The 23,800-nt window shown below is 43.8% G+C and overlaps 1 protein-coding gene across 1 annotated transcript in view; it reads left to right on the plus strand.

Annotated features, from left to right (window-relative positions):
• Positions 1-16,951, plus strand: part of LOC115398250 (NMDA receptor synaptonuclear signaling and neuronal migration factor) — a 51,516-nt gene extending 34,565 nt beyond the window's left edge. Inside the window, exons 15-16 of the mRNA XM_030104931.1 lie at positions 14,157-14,232; positions 16,824-16,951. Coding sequence (XP_029960791.1) covers positions 14,157-14,232; positions 16,824-16,921 — 174 coding nt within the window. The 3' untranslated portion in view covers positions 16,922-16,951. The remainder of the gene's footprint in view (positions 1-14,156; positions 14,233-16,823) is intronic.
• Positions 16,952-23,800: the final 6,849 nt, after the last annotated feature.

Here is a 23,800-nt window from a genome sequence, read left to right on the forward strand (position 1 = left end):
CATTTTCAAGTGAAAACAGAAAACGTCAGTTGCGTTTTGGGGGAATATTGTGCGGTAGCCTGGCATGCCAGACTGACTTCATGTGTTTCACACGTATAAAGACAGTCTGGTACCGCGCCATTGGTGCAGCGTTTCAAACAGGGTGACGAGAGGCGAGAGTATTGACTGGAGAGAACCAATCCAAGAAACAAGGCTGTGATGCAACGGCAATGCGACGTACACAGCGCTCCGTTGTAGTCGTTTTATAGTCCAAAACATGGGATCATGGCATGGAGTTTTCCGTCCGTTTTACCCCCAAATTCCACCGGACGCTTAAGCGATGCGCTGCGCCGGCATCTTGTTCATGAAATCAACGCACACCGGGAGCGCGGTGCAGCGCCGCCCCGTTTAGAAGCGGCGACCTGAAGCGAATCACCAGCGCCGTGGCGCGCGCCTCCGTTCTGGTGATCTGTCGTAACAACGGCGCTTCTGCGTCCGGTGGAATTTGAGGTTAAAGAAAAGCCTTCAGAGCAGATTCTTGCTGTGGTTTCAGCGCCAAATTCAGTTCGTTCAAAACTTCAGACAAAGTTGTGATAAAACCTCGCTGTGTTGCGGCCGCCACCATGATTGTTTTGAGGGGGGATAATATGACGCATCGCTAACTCCCGCCTCTCGTGGGCTGTGATTGGCCTGGCAGAAGTTTGCCGGGCAGAAGTCAGATTCAATTGGCGTGGTACCAGACTGTTTCCCCATGAATCCCTGAGCATGGAGAGACAGTCTGGCGTGCCAGGCTAAGTGTTCGGAGCCACTGGAAATGAGAGTTTCTTGGAGAAGCTTCCAAGGTGCAGGTTTTTGAAAATGATCTGACTACGTTTGGTAGGAAAATGCAGCTTTTCTGAAACATGGGAGACAGAGTCAGAGCATCCTAATAGTGTGGGGTCAATAAAGGCCGACGCCCACAGGGCGGCGCCAAAGAGTCAGCTGGTGACTGACATGTTGGCTGCATCGCGTGCGGTTTAGAGGCCACAGAGACCACAGCCAGTGGAGGCCTCGTCAGAGGGGGCGAGGCTCAGTGACGACAACAACATTTGAGACGAGCAGCATCTTCAACCTGAGTCTCCGCCTGCAGCTCCGTCTTCTTCCTCTGGGGCTTCTCTGTCTGCTGCTTCCACACTTTCTGCTCCGCCTGCAGCTCCGACACTTCTCTGTGAGCTGCTCCACCACCTGACGAAGAAGGAACTTTCTATTTAATCGATCAAATTTTGAAAAAATTCAGATTTTTTTTTTCCCGATCACCTTCTGCAGCTGGTTCGAGTCGTCTCATTGAGCATCTGCTCCAGAACCTCCAGGTCCACGCTGAGCCGGCTCCTCCTGTCCCGCAGGGCGGCGTTCTCCTCCATCAGGACCCGCATGTGCTGAGACAGCTGGCCGAAGCTCTCCTTCACCTCCAGGTTCTCCTGCAGGGCCAGCCTGGTGCTTTCCGGAACCTTCTGCTCCACCTGTTGCTGCACCTCTGCAGCCATGGCTGCCATGTGGAGCTCCAGCTGTCTCTCCAGTCTCCATGACGACGAGAAGGAGATGAGACTCGTCTTCCAGCTGTCCGCTCCACACACCATGCACATTAACACTGCCACATCTGGATTTCTGCACATCTGGACCAACGTCGACAAACAGGACAGCCAAGGAAGACCAAGACCAAGTTTTCCTCTGGAGCCTGGAACCAGGATCCAGGATACCATCTGGATCTCAACTATACTTAACCAAATGATCAGCAGATAAATCAATCAACCAACTAACCAGTCACCAACTAGAGTAAATGACTGACTGATCAATGATCCAACTAACCAAAGTAAGCAAACGAGCAACCGACGAACCATCAACCAACTAAAGCAAGCGACGGACCAACCAGCCAACCATCCGACCAACTGAATGACCAGAAGATTGATCAACCAACCTGCTAACCAACCAACAAACTGATGGAGCAACCAACCAACCCACCAACCAACCAACCAACCAACCAACCAATCAACCAATCAAAGCAAGTTACTGACCATTCCAACAAAACAGCAATGACAACGTATCCCTCGTGGGGGAAGGAGATGAGTTCTTGATAATCTATGTTCTATAGTTGTAACACCTGAATGAAACATTTTATACTTCCAACATCAGGGATGGCCTTCGAACTACTTCCTGTGCCAAGCTGAGGGTCTTCAACCTGCCTCTGGAGCCAAGTCAGTTCAATAGTCTCATTCCTGACCGATTCTGAAGAAGCCATGGATTCAGTGAAGACTGTACTGGGATCCTCTGTTCTGAGTTTTTAACTCCATCAGTGGAACAGAAACAGCAGCCACACTGTCAAGTTTCAACAGGTCACAGCCCTCCACATACTGACGGAGACTCTACCTCCGCTTCTCCATCAGTGCTTTCATCTCCACACTGTCAACGTCATCTCTGTGCTCCACCTTCTGACTGGCCAGCTGCCTCTCCATCGACTCTACCCGACCCATCAGCTCCTCCCTCTGCTCCTGGAACTGCTGCAGACCGGCCAGCATCTCCACTGCAAGAGAAGGAGGAGGTGCCCGATATCTGATCTAGTACCGATACCTGGTCTAGTACTGATACCTAGTCTAGTACCGATCCGTTGTTTACCGTCAAGATGCCACAGTGTTGTGTCCCTCAGTGTTTTAATAGATCGGAGACTAAAGGAATCACTCAAGTCTCATTCTATCGTTTCCCTGCTGATGATCAAAGAAGAAGAGATGGCTGAAATTAATCAGGTAAATTGCAATTTGAAGTATCCCTCACGTTAGCACATGCTAGCTAAAGTGCTAAAAATACAGATGTTGCATACTAGACAAAGATGTAACTTTTTAGTTCAGTCATCCGGATGCAAACGTGCCATTTAACTACTCCTCAAGGATCGATGTATTGTGTGTTTTATATTATTACTCATTCTGGTCTTGATGAAGAGATGAGATGATGAGTGTCTGTCTTAGTTAGCTTCTGAGTTGGCTTCATGTCAGCTACAGAAGCAGACAATTGACATTATCTTGTGCCTGCCATGATCGCAAACTAGCCCTTGGGTCTCCAAGCAAAATCATCCTCTACGAGAATCCGAAGCTAGTCTTAATATTCTAAGAGCCTTTTATTAGAAATGCATCTCCTTGTACTAAAACGTGCTACAAACGATCCCTACTGTGTTTTTTCTTACCACTGTATGTTGTTGAAATACTGGAACTGCAACCCTGTAAATTATATTGGAGTATTTATGTTTTCCATCAGTTGTTCTTTCCATACATATGATAGAAATTACTTATCTCACAAAAAGTATATATAGTCTGAGGAAGTCTGAAATTGAAGTCTTTCATTGCCAGTTATTTCCATGTATTTTTGTACAAATAACTAATACCAATTTTACAATTTGTAATGATCTGTCCTCCTTCACAGGAATGGCAACTTCACTCCAAACCACAATGCAAGAGTGTGCAGTTGGCATTTCCCTCAGGGCAAAGCTGCTGGGCCATCACGGTTTGCGTGGATACTGAATAAGATACTGAAAGTGTGTGTCTGTCTTACGAATCTGCAAACACCAGTTCTGCATGAAATGGCTTTATGGGAATGATTCAGATGTGAAAAAGAAATAAATGCAAGGTCATGAATGTATGAACCTTTATTATAATAAAGTGTCATTTGCTTAAAGTGCGGCTCTTCTTTATGGCATGCATTCTGTAGGCTGGTGGTGCAAATTCACATCTCCTGCAACATCTTCAGCAAGAAATGATCTTTGTAGAACTGTTCCAGAGCGTCTATGTTTCAAGCCCATGTTTGCTCTTTAACTACGGGCAAGATTACTAGGTCGCAAGGTGTCCAAACCACCAGGTGACATGTTGTGGCTCCACAGAGGTGAAGGTTCCCCTTCAGTGTCAGAGAACCAGTTGCTGCATCCAATTGCAGAAAGAAGCCCTTTCTGTCTGCTGCCTGAAGGACAGTCATTGTTGCAGCTGTCCAGGGACATTTGACCTGCAGATGGGAGAAGCAGTTATGCCACATAATAGCCACCGCGTGAAAATGTGAAAAATACGAGGGGGGACCCAAAAGAAACCGGACTTTGGTTATAACATTTTGCCCGGGGCCAGGTCAGGTGAATATGGCGGTGGGGAGGCTGGCTGGTCACGGTTTTAGTCAAAAAATATGCTTTACACACAACATTTCGTGCTATTTCTGTGCGTAACGGGGTGTCCTGTGGTCTGCTGTCTGCTATGATGCGGCCATTTCCGGGTGCCTTCGTCTCCCTGCTTCTAATAACCGCCTGAGGATTATCTGTCTGGATCTCTACAATACTCCCATCAGATCTGCAATGTCATCAAAAGTCCTGCGTGGCTCTACCATGACGTCTTCCTCAGTTTTTGTGACGTTTTCCTCTGTTCTGGAAGTGGATTGTTGTCCTCTGCGTGCCTGGTCTTCGTGATGTAATCTGATTACTCTTAAAGGGCCCAAACCACCCAGACACCTTAAGAATCCTTCTTAAAGAATGTCTGCAACATGGTGAGTGTTTCTGCCGCTGTTTTTCCCAATAAAAACCAAAATGTTTTGACAGAGCACATATCAGTGGGTATCCGCCATCTTGAAAAATCAAAGAGGGGGGTGTAACTCTGTCAACATACACAATGACTGTCAGCTGACGGCATTACTGGGGAAGACCAAACCTGGCACAGTTATGAGGTTATCCTGTAGCGACATCTAGCGGCCAAAGTCGGAACTTCATTGTATGTTTTTATTAATAGAATTAGTCCGGTTTCTTTTGGGTCCCCCCCTCGAAGAAGATCTGTAAGCTGTTTTCCACTGTTTTACCACCATTTTAGAATGAGGTGAGTAGGTGAGCGTAAGCATTTCTCTCACCTCGATGATGCGGTCAGCAGACACTGCCCCATCTGGAGATCCACCGAGAAGGCCACTGTTAGACAGGAACAATCCCTTCTCCTGGGTAACATGACCAGTTTGCTCTGTGTATTCCTGCTCTGCAGTTCCTTCATGGGTGATTCCCCAATCACATGCCTTAGGAAGGGTGAAAAACATACAACTGACTCTTAATAAGTTATTTGTTATAGACAATGACAGCTTGATTTCAAGTCATTACAACCACCTGTTAGCATTTAGCTAACAAGAGACACAACGCTTGATATATCTATTTGAACAAGTGAAATGTTACATAACACAAATATATCCATAATATAAATCTATCCCAGTCTTAACTAAGGCTACTTAAAAGCTAAGGGAGTGGTATATACAGCATTAAAAGACAGAAAGCACTGGTTCACTCACCTCAACATCGTAGAGCTTCTTCTAAAGACGTCTGGACTTTACCATTAATTACACCCTGTGTAATGCTTACATTTGCCACCCGACCGGAGGTAAAGGAATTCAGACCCTTTCGAATCCTCTCTGAGGTTTCTCTGGAAAAAAAGATGCAATTGTAAAGAGATTTGCAGGTTCTGACATGTTTGTTTTGAACTGTTTTACACTTTGTGCCAACGGAGCACAGACGCGTTTGGCCCCGGAAGTGAGCGTATCCTTGTTGGGTGACGTCGGACATTCCTAGCGGATACCAGCATGTAGTACCGATACTTGAATACCGATACAAGAGTACCGATACCAGCGTCTAGTACCGATATAAGAGTACCGATACCAGAATACAGATACCTAAGTACCGATACCGGATTACCGATACCAGTATCTGATATTGGTAATCTGGTATCAGTACTAGGCTCTGGTATCGGTATCCAAGTATCGGTACTAGATGCTGATATCGGTACTCTGGTATCGGTACCAGACGCCGGTATTGGTACTCTGATATCGGTACTAGACGCTGGTATCGGTACTATACCAGGTATCGGTACCAGATGCTAGTATCAGATTACAGTTGCCACGGCCCCAATCCAAGTCGTCCCTGACCTCGCCAGCGCCAAGCCAAGTCGGCCCCAGTTCCCAATCAACTCAGCCCCGACTCCCGATCAACTCGGCCCCAACTAACTGAAAAAAAAATTACTGGTAAATTTGTCTGGTGCGCCGCTGCTATGGATCCGGGAGGAATCACACACGGGCCTGTCACATACCTGTCAATCAAAAACGGGAAGGGGCGGGCTAAAATAGCGCAACAACCAATGAAAACAAGCATTGTTGTAACGTGAATCTGCTAGAGGGTGAGCAGACGTCATATACGCTATGGGCAGACGCAGTTCGCCAAACGCCGTCACGTGACCAGGCGGCTATGGGTGGCCGTTTGTGCCATACATCGCATTATAATTTTATTCTAATATTCTCCACCCCTGAAGTTTGGGCAGCCAGTAAAATTAATTTATTTTTACCCAATCAGTGGAAACCTGGGGAGACTGAAGAAGCTGCAGGACGAGTTTGATTTCTGGCTGTGGCTCAAGGACAGGAAGGAATATGGACATCACAACCACAACATAATATTTGTGTTGCATTATACTTATGCTGCTTTGTTCATTTCTGATCAACATTGCTGTTCATCATCATTATTCTTTAACAATCAATTTAATTTGTCGACAAAGCATGTATTTTTGTAAGATCAATTATGTAAGATCAGTTTTGTAATCCAAATGATTACATTTTGAAAACTGTAATTTATAAAAGTATTTAAAAATATTTTATTATAGTACTTAAAGAAGAACACATATGATAATTGCACATCCAAAATGTAGTGAGATAAAAGACAAAATACATGTTTTTTCGAATCCAGAGATGGAGCTCGTCCTGCAGCTGCTTCAGTCTCCCCAGGTTTCCACTGATTGGGTAAAAATAAATTAATTTTAGCGGCTGACCAAACTTCAGGGATGGAGAAAATTAGAATAAAATTATAATGCAGGCATCTGGTCAAACCAGACGCCGTTCCGCGAACTCGCCTGGTCACGTGACGGCGTTCAGCGAACGGCGTCTGCTCATATTTACGCTGCTTTGTCTCTGACGCCGTATTTTTGATCATATCGGCCGCCCATATCACGCTGCTGTTTGCCGCATAGAAGTGACCATAAATCGATCAGTTTTCAACTTCTGATGGAGTTTATTATAAACATCATACATGGACACAGACATAAACAGAATGAACTGAAGTCATAAACTCTTCAGACAGACTTTTATTGAGAGAATTGATTTAAGGATGTATATTGTACTTGATTACTATTGATATTATGGTTGTATGATTCTGATCAGCATTATTGTGATATTGTACTGTTATATCTGTTATTATCACATGTGATTATCACAATTAATATAATTAATATTTTTATTATATTTAAATTTTATAATTGCTATTATGACTATTATTGCCATTGTTATCTTTAAATCATCACAGTATTGCTGTTTCCATATTAATTATAATATTGTATTTTATTTTGATTCATACTAAGTTTCAACATGATAAATACCATAAACAGTAAAGCCTCGGTTGCAACATCTGTCTCACTCAAACCATCTGCATATCTACAAACTACTATAAAATACGTGTTTATTGATGTTTTGTTCGGACCATGGTGTCCAGCATCAGTGTCTCTCATTCAGATTTAGTCTGATCTTCCTCCAATCTTCGTCCCACAAATAAAATTCAGTCAAACACCTAATGGTAATTTTCTGCAAGAGTACCACAGATTTCATAATTTTCCCATAATTAATATGAGCCAAGTTCATCGGGGGCTGGGGTCGAGTTGGTCGGGGGCCGACTTGGCTTGGGGCCAGTGAGGTCAGGGACGACTTGGATTGGGGCCGTGGCGACTGGTTACCCTAGTATCGGTACGAGACCAGGTATCGGTACCAGACGCTGGAATCGGTACCAGATCCTGGATGATACTGACGATCTTATACTGAACAGAGTACTCATGTCATAAAAGCGTTCCGATGCAGTCTTCCATCCTGTTAGCCGTTATGCTTTTAGTGACTCCAAGCACTGTTGTAAAAACTGTCCTTTAAACTGGGCCTCTGAGTGCTGTCATAGCTGTTGTTCATCGACTTTAAGTCGGATACATTGTAGTTTGCTTGTTTTGCAGCCACAACCACTTCTGCTGTTCTGCTTCAAATGTTGCACCAACTGGACTAATCTGATACCGACCAGTTTTACCCCCAAGTACTCTGTACAGCTCATTAAATCATTGGAATTTTTCCTTTTCAGCACCATTAATTTCCATTTTATTAGTATTTCATAGTGAGATGTGTTTTGTTCCTATTGAAGCCTCTTTCCATGAGGTGATTATTACAAAAAGCTATTCTCAGTAGGTATGTTCAGATGTGACACGCTGGTGGAATCACCCACAATGCACCGGTCACTGGCCAACCGGAGCCTCTTTCTCCTCAAACTTCTGAGCATATGTGTCAGTTGGTGCACAGAGTGGTGCAGACGGTGCTTGTTTTGGTGTCATGTTCACACCTCCCTCAATCCCAGCGCTCAGCTCAGTCCACCTACAAACATGTGAAAGAGCCCTCCGAGCTGCGAGGGGAGCGGAAAGTTAGAAACCACGGGGAAAAACGAAATGAGGCACAGCAAAGAGTTTTCACAAAGATAGATCTCACGGGCATGAGAGGCATGAGCGAAGACTTCATCCTCTGCAGCTCTGATTCTGCTGTCTGGCTGCTGCAGAGCTCAGACGAGGCTGGGGGAGGAGGGGAGGGGAGGGGAGGGGGGACGTGTGACACGACACACAACAAGACACACACATTATAACGCTTTTGAACGACAGGTAAATCGACTCCTCGACACCCACCCAATTAATCCGCACACCGTCTCCACGTCCGTTTGCTCTCGCCGCAATGACACACTCACACTCCCGCCGTGCCCACCCCCACCCCCACCCCCACCCGGGCTGACACAAACGCTTACATATGTACGTGCAGACAGACTCTCGTCCAGCATATGCACTTGAAACATGCCCACACACTGAAATATTCATGTCCCATGTAAACAGTGTGGCCTGCGCTGCTGCTGCTGCTGCTGCTGCTGCTGCTGCCACCTCGCTGTCATCCTCTGGTTGTAAACTCTGCATAAAACTTCAACCTGCACCCCGATCGAGGGTTTGACGGGAGGATAAATCTCTGTAATTTAAAAGGAGGTGGCTGGTGAAGGCTTTTTTTTAATGTATGTGGCATGTTTGTGTGCCTCTCGCAAGTTATTGCTTGTCTCTGCCGTGCTGCCGCACGGTGTGCCGACTAGAAGAGGGTCGACGCTACAACCAAGACAGAAACTCAGCCTCATCACTTCTGTTTTACTTTTCCTTATTACTAAAATTAAAATCTATTTAATCTTCTACAACAGCGTGTTCTATTATGCATTTTGTGTTGCAGAATAAAAAGAGTGCAAACACAAGAAAAGACTTAAAATGGCTCAAAATATGAACCAACGATAAAAAATGTCCATATAGGATCGTGTCGACATGCGAGAAGCACCAGAAACCAGTTTCATTGCTAAAGACAACAAACAGCTCCAGCTGGTTTCCCAGCATACGTTGTTTTCAAAACGTTTCAGCGGAAATGTGAAAATTTCCTCAAATAAAAATGAAAAAATGATCCATTTTCACCTGAGACTCGGTTGTGTAAACAGGGAGTCAATGCAGTCCCTCAGTTGGTTAAACCTGCACAGAATATGGACCGATGGATGGACTTTCTTTGTGTATTGTAGTCGTGTTATGAATTACAACAGTTTTCTTCATTAGCTGTGCCATTTGTCGTGGCAGCAAGCTTAAATGAAAGTCTTTCATATACTGAATAATGACTGAGGCTATAAAAGAAAGCTTTGAGGGGAGCATTCTCATAGATTTCACGTAATTAATCTTTTATTTGTTTCAGAATAATGACAAACAGCTCTGAGGTTAATTGGAAAGTGATTTATATGACTGTTTCCATGACTGTTTTCTCGTCTCCTCTGAGTTGCACGTGGAGACAGAGGGACGAGCAGAGGGGAAAAAAACCTTGTTTGCTGCGTTTAACAATTTTCCCCTGCTGCTGCCTGCGTGCGCTCCTGCAGGCTCAGCTGGAAAGCCTCTATTAATAGCCCCACTGGCTGAGATACCTCCACCAACGGCTCCGCCGCTCCCCTCCAACCCCGCGGCTCAGCCATCACCTGCCTTTCTTCAGAGGTCTGAAAGGTCGGCGCCTCGAGGTCACGCTCCATTTCAGAATGATGACAGTCCTCCGAGCGAATGGACACAACCGGGATCAGGTTATTAAAACTTAAAACACAATGTCAGAACCGACTGGGCGATGAGGGAACACAGCTTTCATGTTCACAAGGTGTTTTTAGCTTAACTCTTTTAAATGAAATCTTTTGGCCATTAGATCTGGCTAAAGTTCACAACACAATTTACTTTTTTTTAAAGTTTGTACATTTTCAAGTCAACAAATTCCATTTATTTTGCCAAGAAAATCTTTTAAAAGTACAAAATTAACGAATAGATATGTTGAGATGGGAGGTTTCTCATGCATCATCCACTCTAAGACAGGACTAGCTTCATCTACATGTTTTATAATCAGATTTTTTTTCAGTTTTATTTGATTAATCTGAAAACATTCACTGACTACCAACCTTAATAACAAATGTTGGTGCTACAGAAGCTACTAAGCTTGTTCTGACTTTCTAACACATTTTCATTGTCTCTTCAAATTTGTTGGTTCTTTCATCAAGATTAAACCAAAGCAGAAGTTCCTCTTTGTCATAGTGTGCCACATAAATGACTCTGTTCTCGCTTGCATGTCCATAATTACCACTGTATGTATGTACTTTGGGTTTTATGTGGTTGCTTCTTAGTTCTTGGATTATTTCTACAGTGAGGATACAGCGCCTCCGCAGACTTGGCAGACATACTACGATGTAGACAGGCTCGTTTGTTAGTGCAGCTTTGTGTAAACGGAACTGTTTTAATCTCCCAATGGGCCCTGAGAAACTTTGTCTCAGTTCCCAACATACTGATGTGGCAGACACATTCAACATCAAATGCAGACAGAAATCTTGCAGCCATATTGGGTGAGGACGAGGGATGCGCGAGTACCGATACTGGCCTTATTTTAAAGTATCGAGTACTCTCGAAGGCTACCGATGCCAGCCGCCGATACTCAAGGCAAGAAAATCTCACGCGTAGTAAGCCCTCCTCACCAGCAGATGGCGGCAGTGCAACCGAATGGGATGCTAGCTGGAAAGAGAACATGAACGAGGAAGAAGCTCCTCTCTGGGAGGTGGCGCTGAGCTGCACTGCAGCGGTTTGACTTCTCAGTGTGAGTCACATCCAGAGCAGAGACAACAGGAATGAATCCAGAACAGCTGCTCGTCTCACCAAAACTTCGCCGGCGTGGAAATTCATTTATATTAGCGAAAACGAGCCGAGCTTTGCAGAATGCAAACTCTGCGATGCTAAAATTGCTAGAGGAGGTGCGCGATGTTGTTCATTTACCACTAGGAATCTGTTGAAACACCTCAGGGCAAAGCTTGTGGACAAGAGTCTGGCGCTGTTGAGCTGGAAGAAAAACTCCTGCAGCCAAGTCGACTGCAAACTCTGCAGAAGACCGAGAAACTGAAGAGCAGCGATCCGAGAGCAGCACAGAGAACACCAGCAACTCTTAAAACTCAGGGGTTGTTCTATCTTTGACTTTAGTTCTTAAAAAAATTATTAAAATGAGTACATTTAAAAACTTTAGCTCATGTAAAGTTTAAAACTCAGAGAAAACTGTTTTATCTTGCACTTTAGTTCATTTTTAAACGTTAAAATAAGTTCATTTAAAAAAGTGTATAATTTAGAGTTGTTTGTTTACATCTTGTACTTCAGTTCATTAAAAAAAACTTAAAACTCAGAGAAATTGTTTTATCTTGCACTTAATTTCATTTAAAAAAGTGTAAAACTCAGAGTTGTTTTATTTTTCAGACTATTATTTTGGACTTAAACATAGTTGCTGTGCTGCCTTTTTTTTAGAAATGTCATTTTTCAAAAAGATTTGTCATTGCATTATTTTAAATTTTACGTATCAAAAGTATCGGTATGAGTACTCGGTATTGGTGAGTGCTGAAGATGAAGTACTCGTATTTGGTATCGGTCTGAAAAAAAGTGGTATCGAACATCCCTACTGAGGACCCATTTCTCCTTGAGGAAGGAGGTCTAAATACTCATAAATCACTGGCCTTTCAATCCATTGTCAGTTTGGTAACCACCAGGTGTGGCAGTAACACCATCTCTCTTCATGAACTCAGGAACACCTAACGTATCCCGACTACATGAACATATCTTGTGATTACTTTATTTTCTCAATCATTTGCACAGTTACACACCAGAATACTGTCAGAAACCAGAGGAATTTTGTGCAACAAGCCCAACATAGTCCATCAAGCTCTGCAGCTGCTTACTCAGTGAACCATTTTACCCATTTTCGTTCCCAGTAAAGCCTCCCGGCGGCCGTCGCCGTCGTTTATCTTACTGTCACCTTCAGATTTGGCAGCCCTGCAGCAGCCATATGGAGCTCCTGTATGGAGAGTCTGCTGTGAACCAGGTGAAGTCAGGCGATAAAAATCTCCTGAGAGGTTGTATTTAGTAGATATATTCATGGTGAAGTGAATGTTAAATACATCAGAGATTAGTCATTATGTCGATCTGAATGTGTTAAATTCATCATATTAAAGCAACTACATGATAATATTCTTATTAACACCTAAATCCACCTTTCTACTCGGATGAACACGGGGTTCATCCAGCCCCTTTCTAGCAGCTTCCCTGCATTAATAGTGGTGTTGACCCCAGCTGAGAAAAGTCGTGGTCGGTGTATGGTCACCACAGAGCCTCTGGGAACTGTCGGGGTCGAGCAGAGGAGCAGGCTGCATTAGCACAGCACGCACTGTCCAGCGTTTGACCTTTTTTCCCTGTTTCTGACCTCTAGCCTCATTACAGTCTGTAACCCCAGGGTTACATGGTCAGGGGTATTCTGAGGAAGAGACAGGAAAAGATGGAAAGTTAGTCAAAGAATTTTTATAGTTCGTTATTAACAAAGTATTTCAAATGTATTTTCACTTCTTATTTGATATGTAGGCTACTTAAATTATGAATGCACACTTGAAACAGTTGATCTCAAACAATGAATACATGACGAGTTAGCCGATGAAAGTGTTCAAAAAAAGCATCCATTACTAGTTAAGGCTCATTTACAGATACATGCGCTTCAAATGATGGAAAGTCAACGTTTTCAGACTTTCGAATCTGTTGGAATGAGCGTTTGACGTTCAGTCCACCAGAGGGCGCTGCTCTAATTCAACATGTGGTTGAATGTCAATAAGAACACTGGAAAAAAAGGGTAGACCGAATACAATATATCAACACTAAATTAAAGAAAACTATTCAGAAATTATCTGTAAATGCAGCAAATACAATTTTACTTAAAAAGAGATCTTTATATAAGAATTTTAAATTAAGGAATAAGTGTATCTTAAATGTATCTTAAATCAAGTGGGATGACACATTTTGACTGAAAACAAGGCTAATAAACTTGATAAGATTTTGAGTTTTTGCAGTTTTTGCAGTGAAGCGTAAAGTTTTTTAAAGCCAACATTGTGATCGGCATCGGACATTTACTCAACTGGCCCACCACAGCTTTTCTTTGTGGACTTATTTTCTCAAACTTGTACTTTGTGCCTGATCATTTCCTATATTGCTTTGTTCTTTCATTTTTTTTTCCCCCCAAATTTGATTTTTTTTTTTTGCTCTGACGCTCCAATATGTTTAAAAACTCAACTTTGCTTACAAAGACATGGATCACGGTTTCAAAGTTCTCACCCTCAAGATCTTTCTACCTTCTCAATGTTATCAGATAGACGGCATCTCTTTATATTAATAGGATGAATTATTGTTCATTTAACGGGTTGCGCAATTTCAAAGCTGCAGCAGTGACTGCAGACACCAGCATAGATTCACTGCATATGGACAGAAACCATCGCCACGAGTGCTTTTCATTTTTATTCCGCTCTTGAAGTCTAAGTGGCATATTGACCTTTCTCCCGTGCTGCCTGAGCAGAGTGGGAGCCGCTGCTGCGGGGCATCCTGGAGCTGCATCGCCGCCGCGCACATGGTTTTGCACTTCATAACGCCTGCTGCTGTGGAACAAAGCGTTCCCCCTCCTTTAACCCCTTCCCTCTCTCCCCGCAGCTCATCCAGACCCTGAAGCGGCTGATGAGACCCTCCTCGGTCGAGTTCAAGTCCCCGCTGGAGCTGTCGGCGCAAGGTGGGTACGACTGACGCTCCGCTCCTCCCGCCGTGCCACGGATGAACCGTCGTGCGCTAACACTCAGAAGTTTAAGTCTATACTGTGTGTGTATGGACTCGGCGCTATCGGCCTCGGCTGCACGCCGGCTGAATGTTAATAGTGACCATTAATCAATGCCAGCTCGGCGGTGAAGCCAGCGCTTTACGGAGTGTGAGCAAACACACAGGTGTGAACTGAGCTGAGCCCCTCGCACATCCCTCATCAGTCATTTTCACAACCTGCATCGATGCCACGATAATTATTTTTCTATTACAACGTCATTACCGCCTTTGTGTGTTTTCCTGACTTACACACACTCACACACAGGCGATCTGCGATCTGCATAACACGTTACACAATCCCGAGATCTGAAGTACTTTAGCAAGTTTTGCAAAGCGAGGTGGTTTTTGTGTCTCGAATAGCTGAATGAACCTCACTTTACACCAGAGGTGGCAAACATAAGGCCTGTGTTCCAAAAGCAGCCCACAAGAGACCCAATCCGGCCTGCCAAATCACCACCACTGTAAACATTTCAAAGCAAAAATAAATAAAAAGCGGTGAACACAACACAAAACTGAGACCTGAGCTGAGAGATCAGTGATGCTGCCATTAAAGGTAACTGACCTGGTTGCCATCAAACAAGTCTCAAAGCCGTGCTGTCGTCAGGGTTTGGAAAAGTGCAAGATGCAGCAGCTAAAATGCATTTCACTGTGTTTTGCACCAGGAGGTTTCATTAAAATTGGCTTTATGTTTAGATTATAGTGATTTTACTATAAATAATAGTTTAGATTGGTGAGAACGTTGATATTTTCATGACATATAAACTGCACCACAACAAGGACAACCTTTAAAAGTTTAGATTTAAAGGTTATTATGGCACTATTTTATCAGTCCAGCCACCTCGAGATGAAACTGGGCTGTTTGAAAAAACTGAACTAAAATGCGTTTGACACTCCTGCTGTAAAGCATGGTGGTGGCAGCATCATGTTTTTGGGTTGCGTCGTTACAAGATCAGCAGTTGTCCTGCCCAGAATTCACTATAAAATGCATTTAGCTTCCACTCAGGTCATCCGTTCACAGACCTTCAGTTAGATGGATCTGAGTGCGTCTTGGGGCTGAAACAGATTTGTATGGAAAGTCTCACTTACACTTCCTGATGTTATTGATTTATTGGCAAGGCCACCGGACCAGAGTGGAAGAGAAAGGAATAGAAAGCACACAGCAACAACACAGTTAAAAACAGAGGAGGAGGGTCAACAACTGATTTTCAATAGCCAGATGATGGAGGGAAGTAACCGAGTATGGTTCTGCTGTATCGGTGATCAGCCAAATTCTGTTTGAACAGAAATAGTTAGCATGATGTTTTTCACTCACTCTGGTTCTCCCGTGGCTGCGGTATCCGGTGCACACCCAAGTGGTCGGGACCGCAGGTTGGGAACCACGGCTCATTTTCCTCTTCCCGCTGTCCTCCTTACAAGAAGCCAGTGACTGATGACACAGTGACACAAAGTCAATGAGCCCAGCTCCGTGTTTCCCCACCATCCCAGCACTGTCAGCACATCCCACCACACGTCGATGTCCCATCAATACTCTGACGCTCATCGGGTCTGTTTCCATCAGACTGATTTAATGCACAAGACTCCATATCGGACAACCTCACTTAAAATGACCTCATCTCCATTTGAGTTAAAATCTTCTTCTTGTTTTCAAGAGTTCCAAAAAGATGCAGTCAAATTAACGGACAGGGTGTAGGTACACATGTCCAACTGCTCGTTAATGGCTGATGAAGCAACCGCATAACACCAGAGTGGATGTCCATCCCTTTGTGACCACAGTGGCCCATCTTCTGATGGAGACTTCCTGATCAGATCGATCATCTCAGCCTGCTGTGGTGTAAGTGGTTAGCACTCTCTTCAGATCCAGAATGTCTGGGTTGGGTTGGGGGATCTTCTGTATAGAATTACCTTATTTTCTCGGGGTGCTTCGATTCTCTCTGTCCAAATACGTGAATATTTTGTGAACTGGCAGCAGAAGGTTTACCCAGCCAGTCAGCTAGGGTTGGGTTCGGCTTCAACACCCATCGATTACAAGTTGGATAAAGTGTTAGAGGAGATCAATCTTTCTTTCTCATCAAGTAAAGCTGTTCATTACTGCATAAACTTGTTTCAAAATCTGTTTTGTTTCATTTTTCTTGTCAAGATAACTGAATTTGGGAGTCATCTTGAAGGAATCAATCAATGACTGTCATACAAAATTCTTCAGCAGCTCCAGAGTTGGTGGAATACTGCAATAAATTCCACCATTATACATTTCAGTATACATTTTAACTTTGCATTCATCCTTCTATGTTTTTTAATGCCTCTGTTGAACTGAACTGAGTGACTCTGCTGTCCATGAGGTCAACCTGAAGGATCTTTGCTCGCTGGAGGTCATGAGTCGTGCTCCTACACTGAAACCATCCTGAAAGAAACCAGCAGTCCTCCAGTGTGACGTGAACTTGATGTAGGAGGTGTGCTGGGAGATTCCTCATCTTACTCCTGACCTTATCTTCTGTTTCCTCCTGGCTGCAGGCAAAGAGATGATCGAGATGTACTTCGACTTCCGCCTCTTCCGCCTGTGGAAAAGCCGGCAGCACTCCAAGCTGCTGGACTACGACGACCTGTTGTGACGCCGCCCGGCATGGTGGCGGCTCGTCGAGCCGGTTACAGCCAGCCTGAGCCTGCTTTTGTGCAGTTTTGAGGGTTGAAGATGGAGTCCTGCTCTTTCTCTCTCTGTTCCTGAGCCGATCCTGGACCGGCGGTGTTGGCCGGAGAGTCGGATCGCCGTTGACAGCAGTAGTCGGATCTCTTTTGGGGTTTTTTTTTTTTTTTTTTTAGATGGACGCCCATTCAGCCGGCGGCGTCCGTTCTCCTCCCTCAGCCATTTTGACTTTCTGCCTATCTCGTTGAGAAAAGAGCAAGAGGAGGAGCGGCTCGTCGTCCTAGCATTAACGTATCAGAGAAGCTAACTAGAGTTAGGTTTCCGAGTGCGGACGCGGCGGTAGATGTCTGAGTGGCGGGCGGGAACACTTTGCTGTCGTTGTTTTGAATTGCCTTGAGCCAAGCTGTCTGCTCTTTAAAGATGGAGGCTCACAGGGATGGGGGTGTTCCCTTTTTTTCAGGTGTGGAAGTAGAGCTCATATGTAAATAAACAAGTGCTTAACTGGGAGTATTAGAGACTAGATTTCCAGCGACTCTCTCCCCACGCTTTCATGTGAAGATTTAGACATGTGACTTAGTCTTATTTAAAATTAGAGTTGTCTATTTAACGCAGCTTTTTTCTTTTTTTTTAAAAAAAAAAAGAAGAATTTCAGATAAATGTAATAGTATTTCGTACAGACTGTTGTATTAACTCAGGTTAAATCTCTTGTTTTTCTACTGAGAATCGTCCTACAACATACTGTAGAGCCGAATGGAAGGCCTTCCCCCTCTTCAGCGAACCCTTCTGACCGTCAGGGATGTGGTGTCGTCTTCGCCCGTGTGTGTCGGGCAGCGCTTTTCCCCGTAGCCAAACGCGCCGACGTACCCGTGCATGTTTCATGACATTACAGCGTTACGTTCTGAGCCAACGCTCGGCTATTATTCCTCCGAGCCGGCGGCTTCCTTCCTTTATTTCCCCCCTCGGCGTGTTCGTGTTGCATGTGAGTGTCCATAGCTTAGCTAACCGCATAGCTGCCCTGCAGACCAGGCGCACACGCTTTGTAGTGACTTTTAAAGCAGAAATACATACTGCATATTTATTTTATTGAAAAGATTTACTCACATTGTTTGACTCTTACTCGAAGCTCGACTTGAATCACTCGCAGTAGCAACAGAGTGAGAAACTTGACTCTCTCTCTGATGATATACTAAACCAGTGCTGTTTACAGTGAACTTCATTATACTCCGTCGTACACGCTTATGGCATTTATAGTCTTTTTTTGAAAAATATTTTGCTTAGAATTACTTGTGTTTAGTTAAAATAATGGAGTAAATTGTGGAGATGTTTGATTTACATCAGATACATTGAAAAATGGAGGTAATATGTTGTAAGTTTTACACTTTTTAAAGGTTTGGAGAAAGGTTTCCCACAATGCAACTGGATTGCATTTAATTCTTTTTCTATTTTCCAATAATCGGGTATTCTCACGAAGATGTGAGCAGCCACCATGACAACATCACATGCCGTTTTTCCCCCTCCATTTATTGGCGGGAAAAAAAGTAAAGATCATTAAACAGTTTCTAAAGTGGGAATCAAACAAACTCCAGCTGGAAACACTTTTTGATGCAAAATTTAATAAAATCCCAAGAGTGCCCCTTTAAAATGGTACCTGACAGGTGTTCATTCTGGGCTTTTCTAACCTGTTTCACCGCGTTGTCCGAACCTGCATTTAACGAACGGTGACTTTATTTTTCTAAAAGCAAGGGCTGAACCCGGCAGAGCGGCGAGCTGCAGGATACTCAACTTAAACAGAGAGGAGGAAGCTCATATCAAATTTAAAAGGGTGGAAGTGCTGAGTCGGACAGGATGAGTGACATTTCCATCGCTTTGTCTCGCGCTTGTGCTGAGGTGGCCGTGTCCTCCATTATTCTCCCTCCTCTTCCTCCTCTCAGCAGAGCCGACGTCCTCACGGTGATACGAAAAGACAGGGGGAGGTGATTCGGGGGAAGGGTTTGTATTTTCTATATGGTAACACAGAAGACGTGTCATATGCTTCCTAACTTTCTATCCAGGCTTCCCAGCACATGTCCAGTGGGTGACGGCGTCCCTGTTAGTCGTGTCGCGTCACGTGTTTCCGTAGCTGCTGCTTCCTGATCCGTCGGGCCCGCCGAGCTGGAAAAAACAAAGTGTAGCTCTGTGAAGTGTGCGGGATTCCAGACGGAGGACTCGCTCGCCGCTGCTGTGCGTCTTAATGCGTCCGCCGTGACAGGAGAGCTTCACCCCGAAACGAAGTATCTCCGTTTAATGGCGGCGAGGATGTAAGACATTAAATATTAGTGAGCTCTATCTGTTTTATAGTCGAACTGCTTTTTCTCGAGGGCAATAATGACTGCTGCCACAGGCTTTTTGGACTGAAGCCCTTCGGGAGGACGAAGGACATCGGGGCTGATTTTGATTTTCCTCAGTGACATTGACGCCGTCTTTTTGCCTCACCTGCTTTCCATTATGCGACTGCTGAAGACTTTCTGCTCCGGTGTTTGAGTAACTGTTTTATTGCGTTCACAGAAGAAAGAGAAACTCAGATTTATGTCTCATTATCTGGTAATTACAACACCCAGAGGTCCTAGAAAAAACAAGTGGTTGTGGAAGCTGTCACTACCTCAAGTGTTCCCCACGAATTTACAAATTGAAAATCTTCGTTTTGAGCAGAGCGCAGATGCTTGAGCACGTTCGTTATACGAATGGTGACCACCCATAAACAGTGCTGTTGCACTGAGCAGTTGCAATTACCAGACGTGAAGCCTAAATCTTTTTGTTTTTTAAGGTTTCTCCCCTCTTCATGTTATTGCGTTGAATCACGTCTGTGGTAGAAACGTGCACACTGTTGTCGACCGATGGTAATGCCACAAAGTAGCACGTTTCATGAGATCGCTGTAAGAAACCGGCGGGCTTTTTACTTCCTGTGCCATCAACATGTGTGTCCCACTGTAAGCTCTCCAATAGTGTTTGAGTCCCTCAGTTACCTCTGCAGACTTGACTTAAGAGAGTGTTTTATCATGTTTTCTTTGGATCTGTTGTTCCATTTGAAGCTTTGCTGGATGTGATTGATGCAGACTTCCTGCTGCTTTACTTACTGAGTCATAATGTACATTTTCATGTTACATGTTGTCAAAAACATGGTCACTTCCTTGAACCACTTGCTTTTTTTCATGAAACTGACCCAAGTATATAATATCTGATGTCTAAAATGCTAAAAAAAAAAAAAAAAAAAAAAAAAAAAAATTCATGGAGTAAAACAATGTAATTTATTCAGTTGAGGCTATTTTTGACAAAGGAAACATTAATCCATCACTTCCTGAAGGTTGTGATATGTTTCTCTTCAAAATATCATGAAATGAAATCTTGAGGTCTCTCACTATTTCAATCCATTTTGGTCACTGCACATTTAATTTCAAAGACTTAATTTGTCTCTAATTGGAAATTAAAAGTATTTAGAGCCCATTCACACAACTTCTTCAGGGAAATCTGCAAACTTTGGTTTTGTTTTGGGTTTTCTTTGCGCTGCTCTCATGTTTGAATTCATTCTCCAACAAGGTGCGCATTAAAAACTCCGTCATGTGAATAAGTGGAGACAGACTTTTTGCACACAGCGGAGACCGATTGGGCCGACACAGTGAAGAATCACAGCTCTGAATGGTTCTCTGCATGGACAGGCGGTCGACATTAACACCGCGCTGAACCGAAAATCACGCATTCCAGTGAAAATGTACATTATGCTGAATATACCATGTGGTCAGTTCATTCATTTAGGATTCAGACACTATTTCTAAACTGTGTAAAGTCTGGCTGCATGTGCTTGTTCAGAGGTTTGGTTTTGGTAGATTATTTTATTGGCACTTTCCCATTGAAAGCCTGACGGAGAAGATTTGGGCTTTTTTTTTTTCCACAACCTCAACTGCTCTGATAAATACATGTTCCTAACATGTGACACTGCTAAAGAAGGAAATGATCAGTTTGCAGCCATTTTGTTACAGTGGAGAAACAATCTACCAAAACTGGTATCATACTTGTAGGCATTTGTCATTTGTTTTGTAATATTTTTAATCAGACGTCTTCAGGCTGTGTGGCAGTGTTCGCCGTCTCTCACACTCACTTCGCTAAATGTGGATCTGACCTTAATAAGTGTTGTTTAGACTTCACCTCTTTCTCCTGTAGCAATATCTGCTGTGTGAGAGTACTGCTGTGTGCAGCTCATACGTCTGCGATCATGAGGGACCGCGGCGGCCGCTAACACCTCTGAACACGCGCTGCTCTGCGGCTCTGCGGCTCACGGACTAGAACCAAGCTCTCCACTCTTCTCCTTTGTGTCCTGCTGCAGTGTGGCGGAGCCTCAACGCCGCTCCGAACAGATGCTCCTGCTTCCGGCCAGTGTAGTTCAGCTGGATTCATTCAAATGCAGCACAGTCATTCAACGCACTCTTAGAGGGAAAAACCAAACAGTGTCACATGTACAAGTGGAACAGTACCAAGATAAAACCTGAAAACTTTCCTTGGAATTAAATTTAAATCCGAATAAACAGTTTATTCTAATTCAGGAGCAGAATTACATGTGAACTCGATGTGACTTTATTGTGGTCAGTCTGCGCGCCCGTCGCCATGACGGAATATTCCAAAATGGTCTGTGGTTCAGACGATTTATTTAAAGGTGCATTAAGGAGTTTTTCAACTTTAAAAATATTTATTTTCCACCATAAATATGTTACAAATATTTAATGGTGTGTACAATGTACCCTGTCATATTCATTGTAAGTACCTCTAACAGCGCTAAATTGTCACTTGAAAGTTGCAGTGCCGGTCCGGCACCAGCATTTTTTGGGGGGAGAATTTGAGATGATGTGAGGTAGTGCGCGCTCCCGCTGGCCTGATTCCCTTAGGTTTCGTTTTACTCTGCCAGATGCTTAGCAGCAGCAACTTAGTAGTATTGAGGAAGGATCTTCCAGAAAGTAAGAAAAGACCGGCTTCTAGCACTGCCACAACTCCAGCACAGACCCCACCAGGTAAAAGAAACCTAAATTTTACTCGAGTGCTACTTAAAGAGCGAGGAAGGAGATCCCCTCTTCTGTGCACGTACATGGACACAAGCCACAGGCATGAGTGTTTCACTAAGCTGCAGGCCTGCAGGGGTCGTTGTTTCTCACGAAACGTGCAAACTCCTTAATGCACCTTTAACAGTGGCTTTAAAAGAAATAGATCTAATGAAAGGAGTTGATAGATGGGCGCAAAATAATGAGGACATTTTCAAAGCTGTTGCATCAAAGTTAATTGAGAAAGAGAGAGAGAAAAAATGGCCGCCAACATGCTTGATTTACTTCCTGGATACTACGTCCCGGGCGCCCCCTGTCCAATCAGAACGCTCTACAGGCCCAGCGTTAAAGAGGATTTCGTCCTTCATTTTTCCAATATAAACATGAAGCTCACCAATATAATTTGGAATTACTTAATTCAGAGTAAACCAATTCTGAATGAAAACACCATGTAACCACACTGAGTTTGGAGTCGTTATCCAGCAGTTTCCGTGTCTGATCTGAGTGAGCTGTAGGAAATCCTCTCAGGAATTCACTGAAGACAGTTCTCCATCAGGTACCGCCACTAAATGCAAAAATAAATAAATAGAAACCAAATAACATCAGTCCTGTTTACCTGGAGAGAAGTTTCTCTTCACATAAATTCAGAAATCAAGACATTTGATCACATTTATCAACAAAAGTCAAATAAAGTGTCATTAGTTATAACATATCCAAAAGCTGCAGTGAGCGCTGGAGGAAGCAGGACATCTGGTCTGCTTAAAGGCGAGGGGAGGAGAGTTTGCTTTGGAGAGGCTCTCATGTTGGATGTTCCTTGTCTTTGGGCCGCTGGCTGGGCGAACGCAGACATCAGATGTCAGGAGGCGTTTTAATGAGCGGCTCAGCCAAGCAGCCATTTCTATTTCCTGAGAACATAATCACACAAATCACCATCTTTCCAAATGAAGCCGCGTGTCCCATTGAGAGCGAGACGTCGTTAATAAGCGCTGCTGTTGTCGTGCCGTCCCCGCCGCGTCGTGACGGCTCGGTCGGGAGCGTGACCACGAAGACGAGGGAGAGACGCCGCTTTGATTGCCCCGACGCCTCCGGCTGGGCTGTGATTAGATTTCCAGAAAGGTGGAGAAAACAAAAAAAGGTGTTGATTGTCACATGTGTTTGGATTTACATGAACTCTGAAGTCATCGAACTGAGCGTTACGTTTTGTTTTGTTTGTTTTTTTTTTGGTTACTAACAGTAAATGAGTGATAGATGTTAAGCGAGGCTTCTTCATCCCTGTGTCTTGATAGAATAAAATAAAACTTATGAAAGGTATAATAGCAATTAACATAGCTGTATATTTGTTGATTTTTGATACTAGTAGAATCTATATATGGGTAGCGTTCCTGAGCTTTTGGGATCTTCCTCATTAGAATAAACATTACAGAGAATTTACTCCGAGGTGGAAAATTATCGTATCTGAACTAATAGCAGAGAAGTGTTGTTGCATTGCACAATGTTGGTAATAACCTGTGAGAACATTTGTTTTTAAAGGTTTTTTTTTTTTTTTTTTTTTCCAGTAAACTGTAGTTCTACACAGCTCCTCTGAATCGTGTCATTATTGCAGTGGGAAAAAGTAAAAACTGCTTGGTCTCAGTTATTCTCTGCTGAAAACGAACAAACTTTCAGAGCATCTGCAATACATCACCAGCTTCATTTACGCTGCGCAGGCTGCATTAGACCCGTTTCCTCTGGCCACTCATGCAGTAGATTGCAATAAAAGCAGAATCCTGTGGAGAATTATCGCA

This window comes from Salarias fasciatus, chromosome 12 (assembly GCF_902148845.1).
Source record: "Salarias fasciatus chromosome 12, fSalaFa1.1, whole genome shotgun sequence".
NCBI lineage: Eukaryota > Metazoa > Chordata > Actinopteri > Blenniiformes > Blenniidae > Salarias > Salarias fasciatus.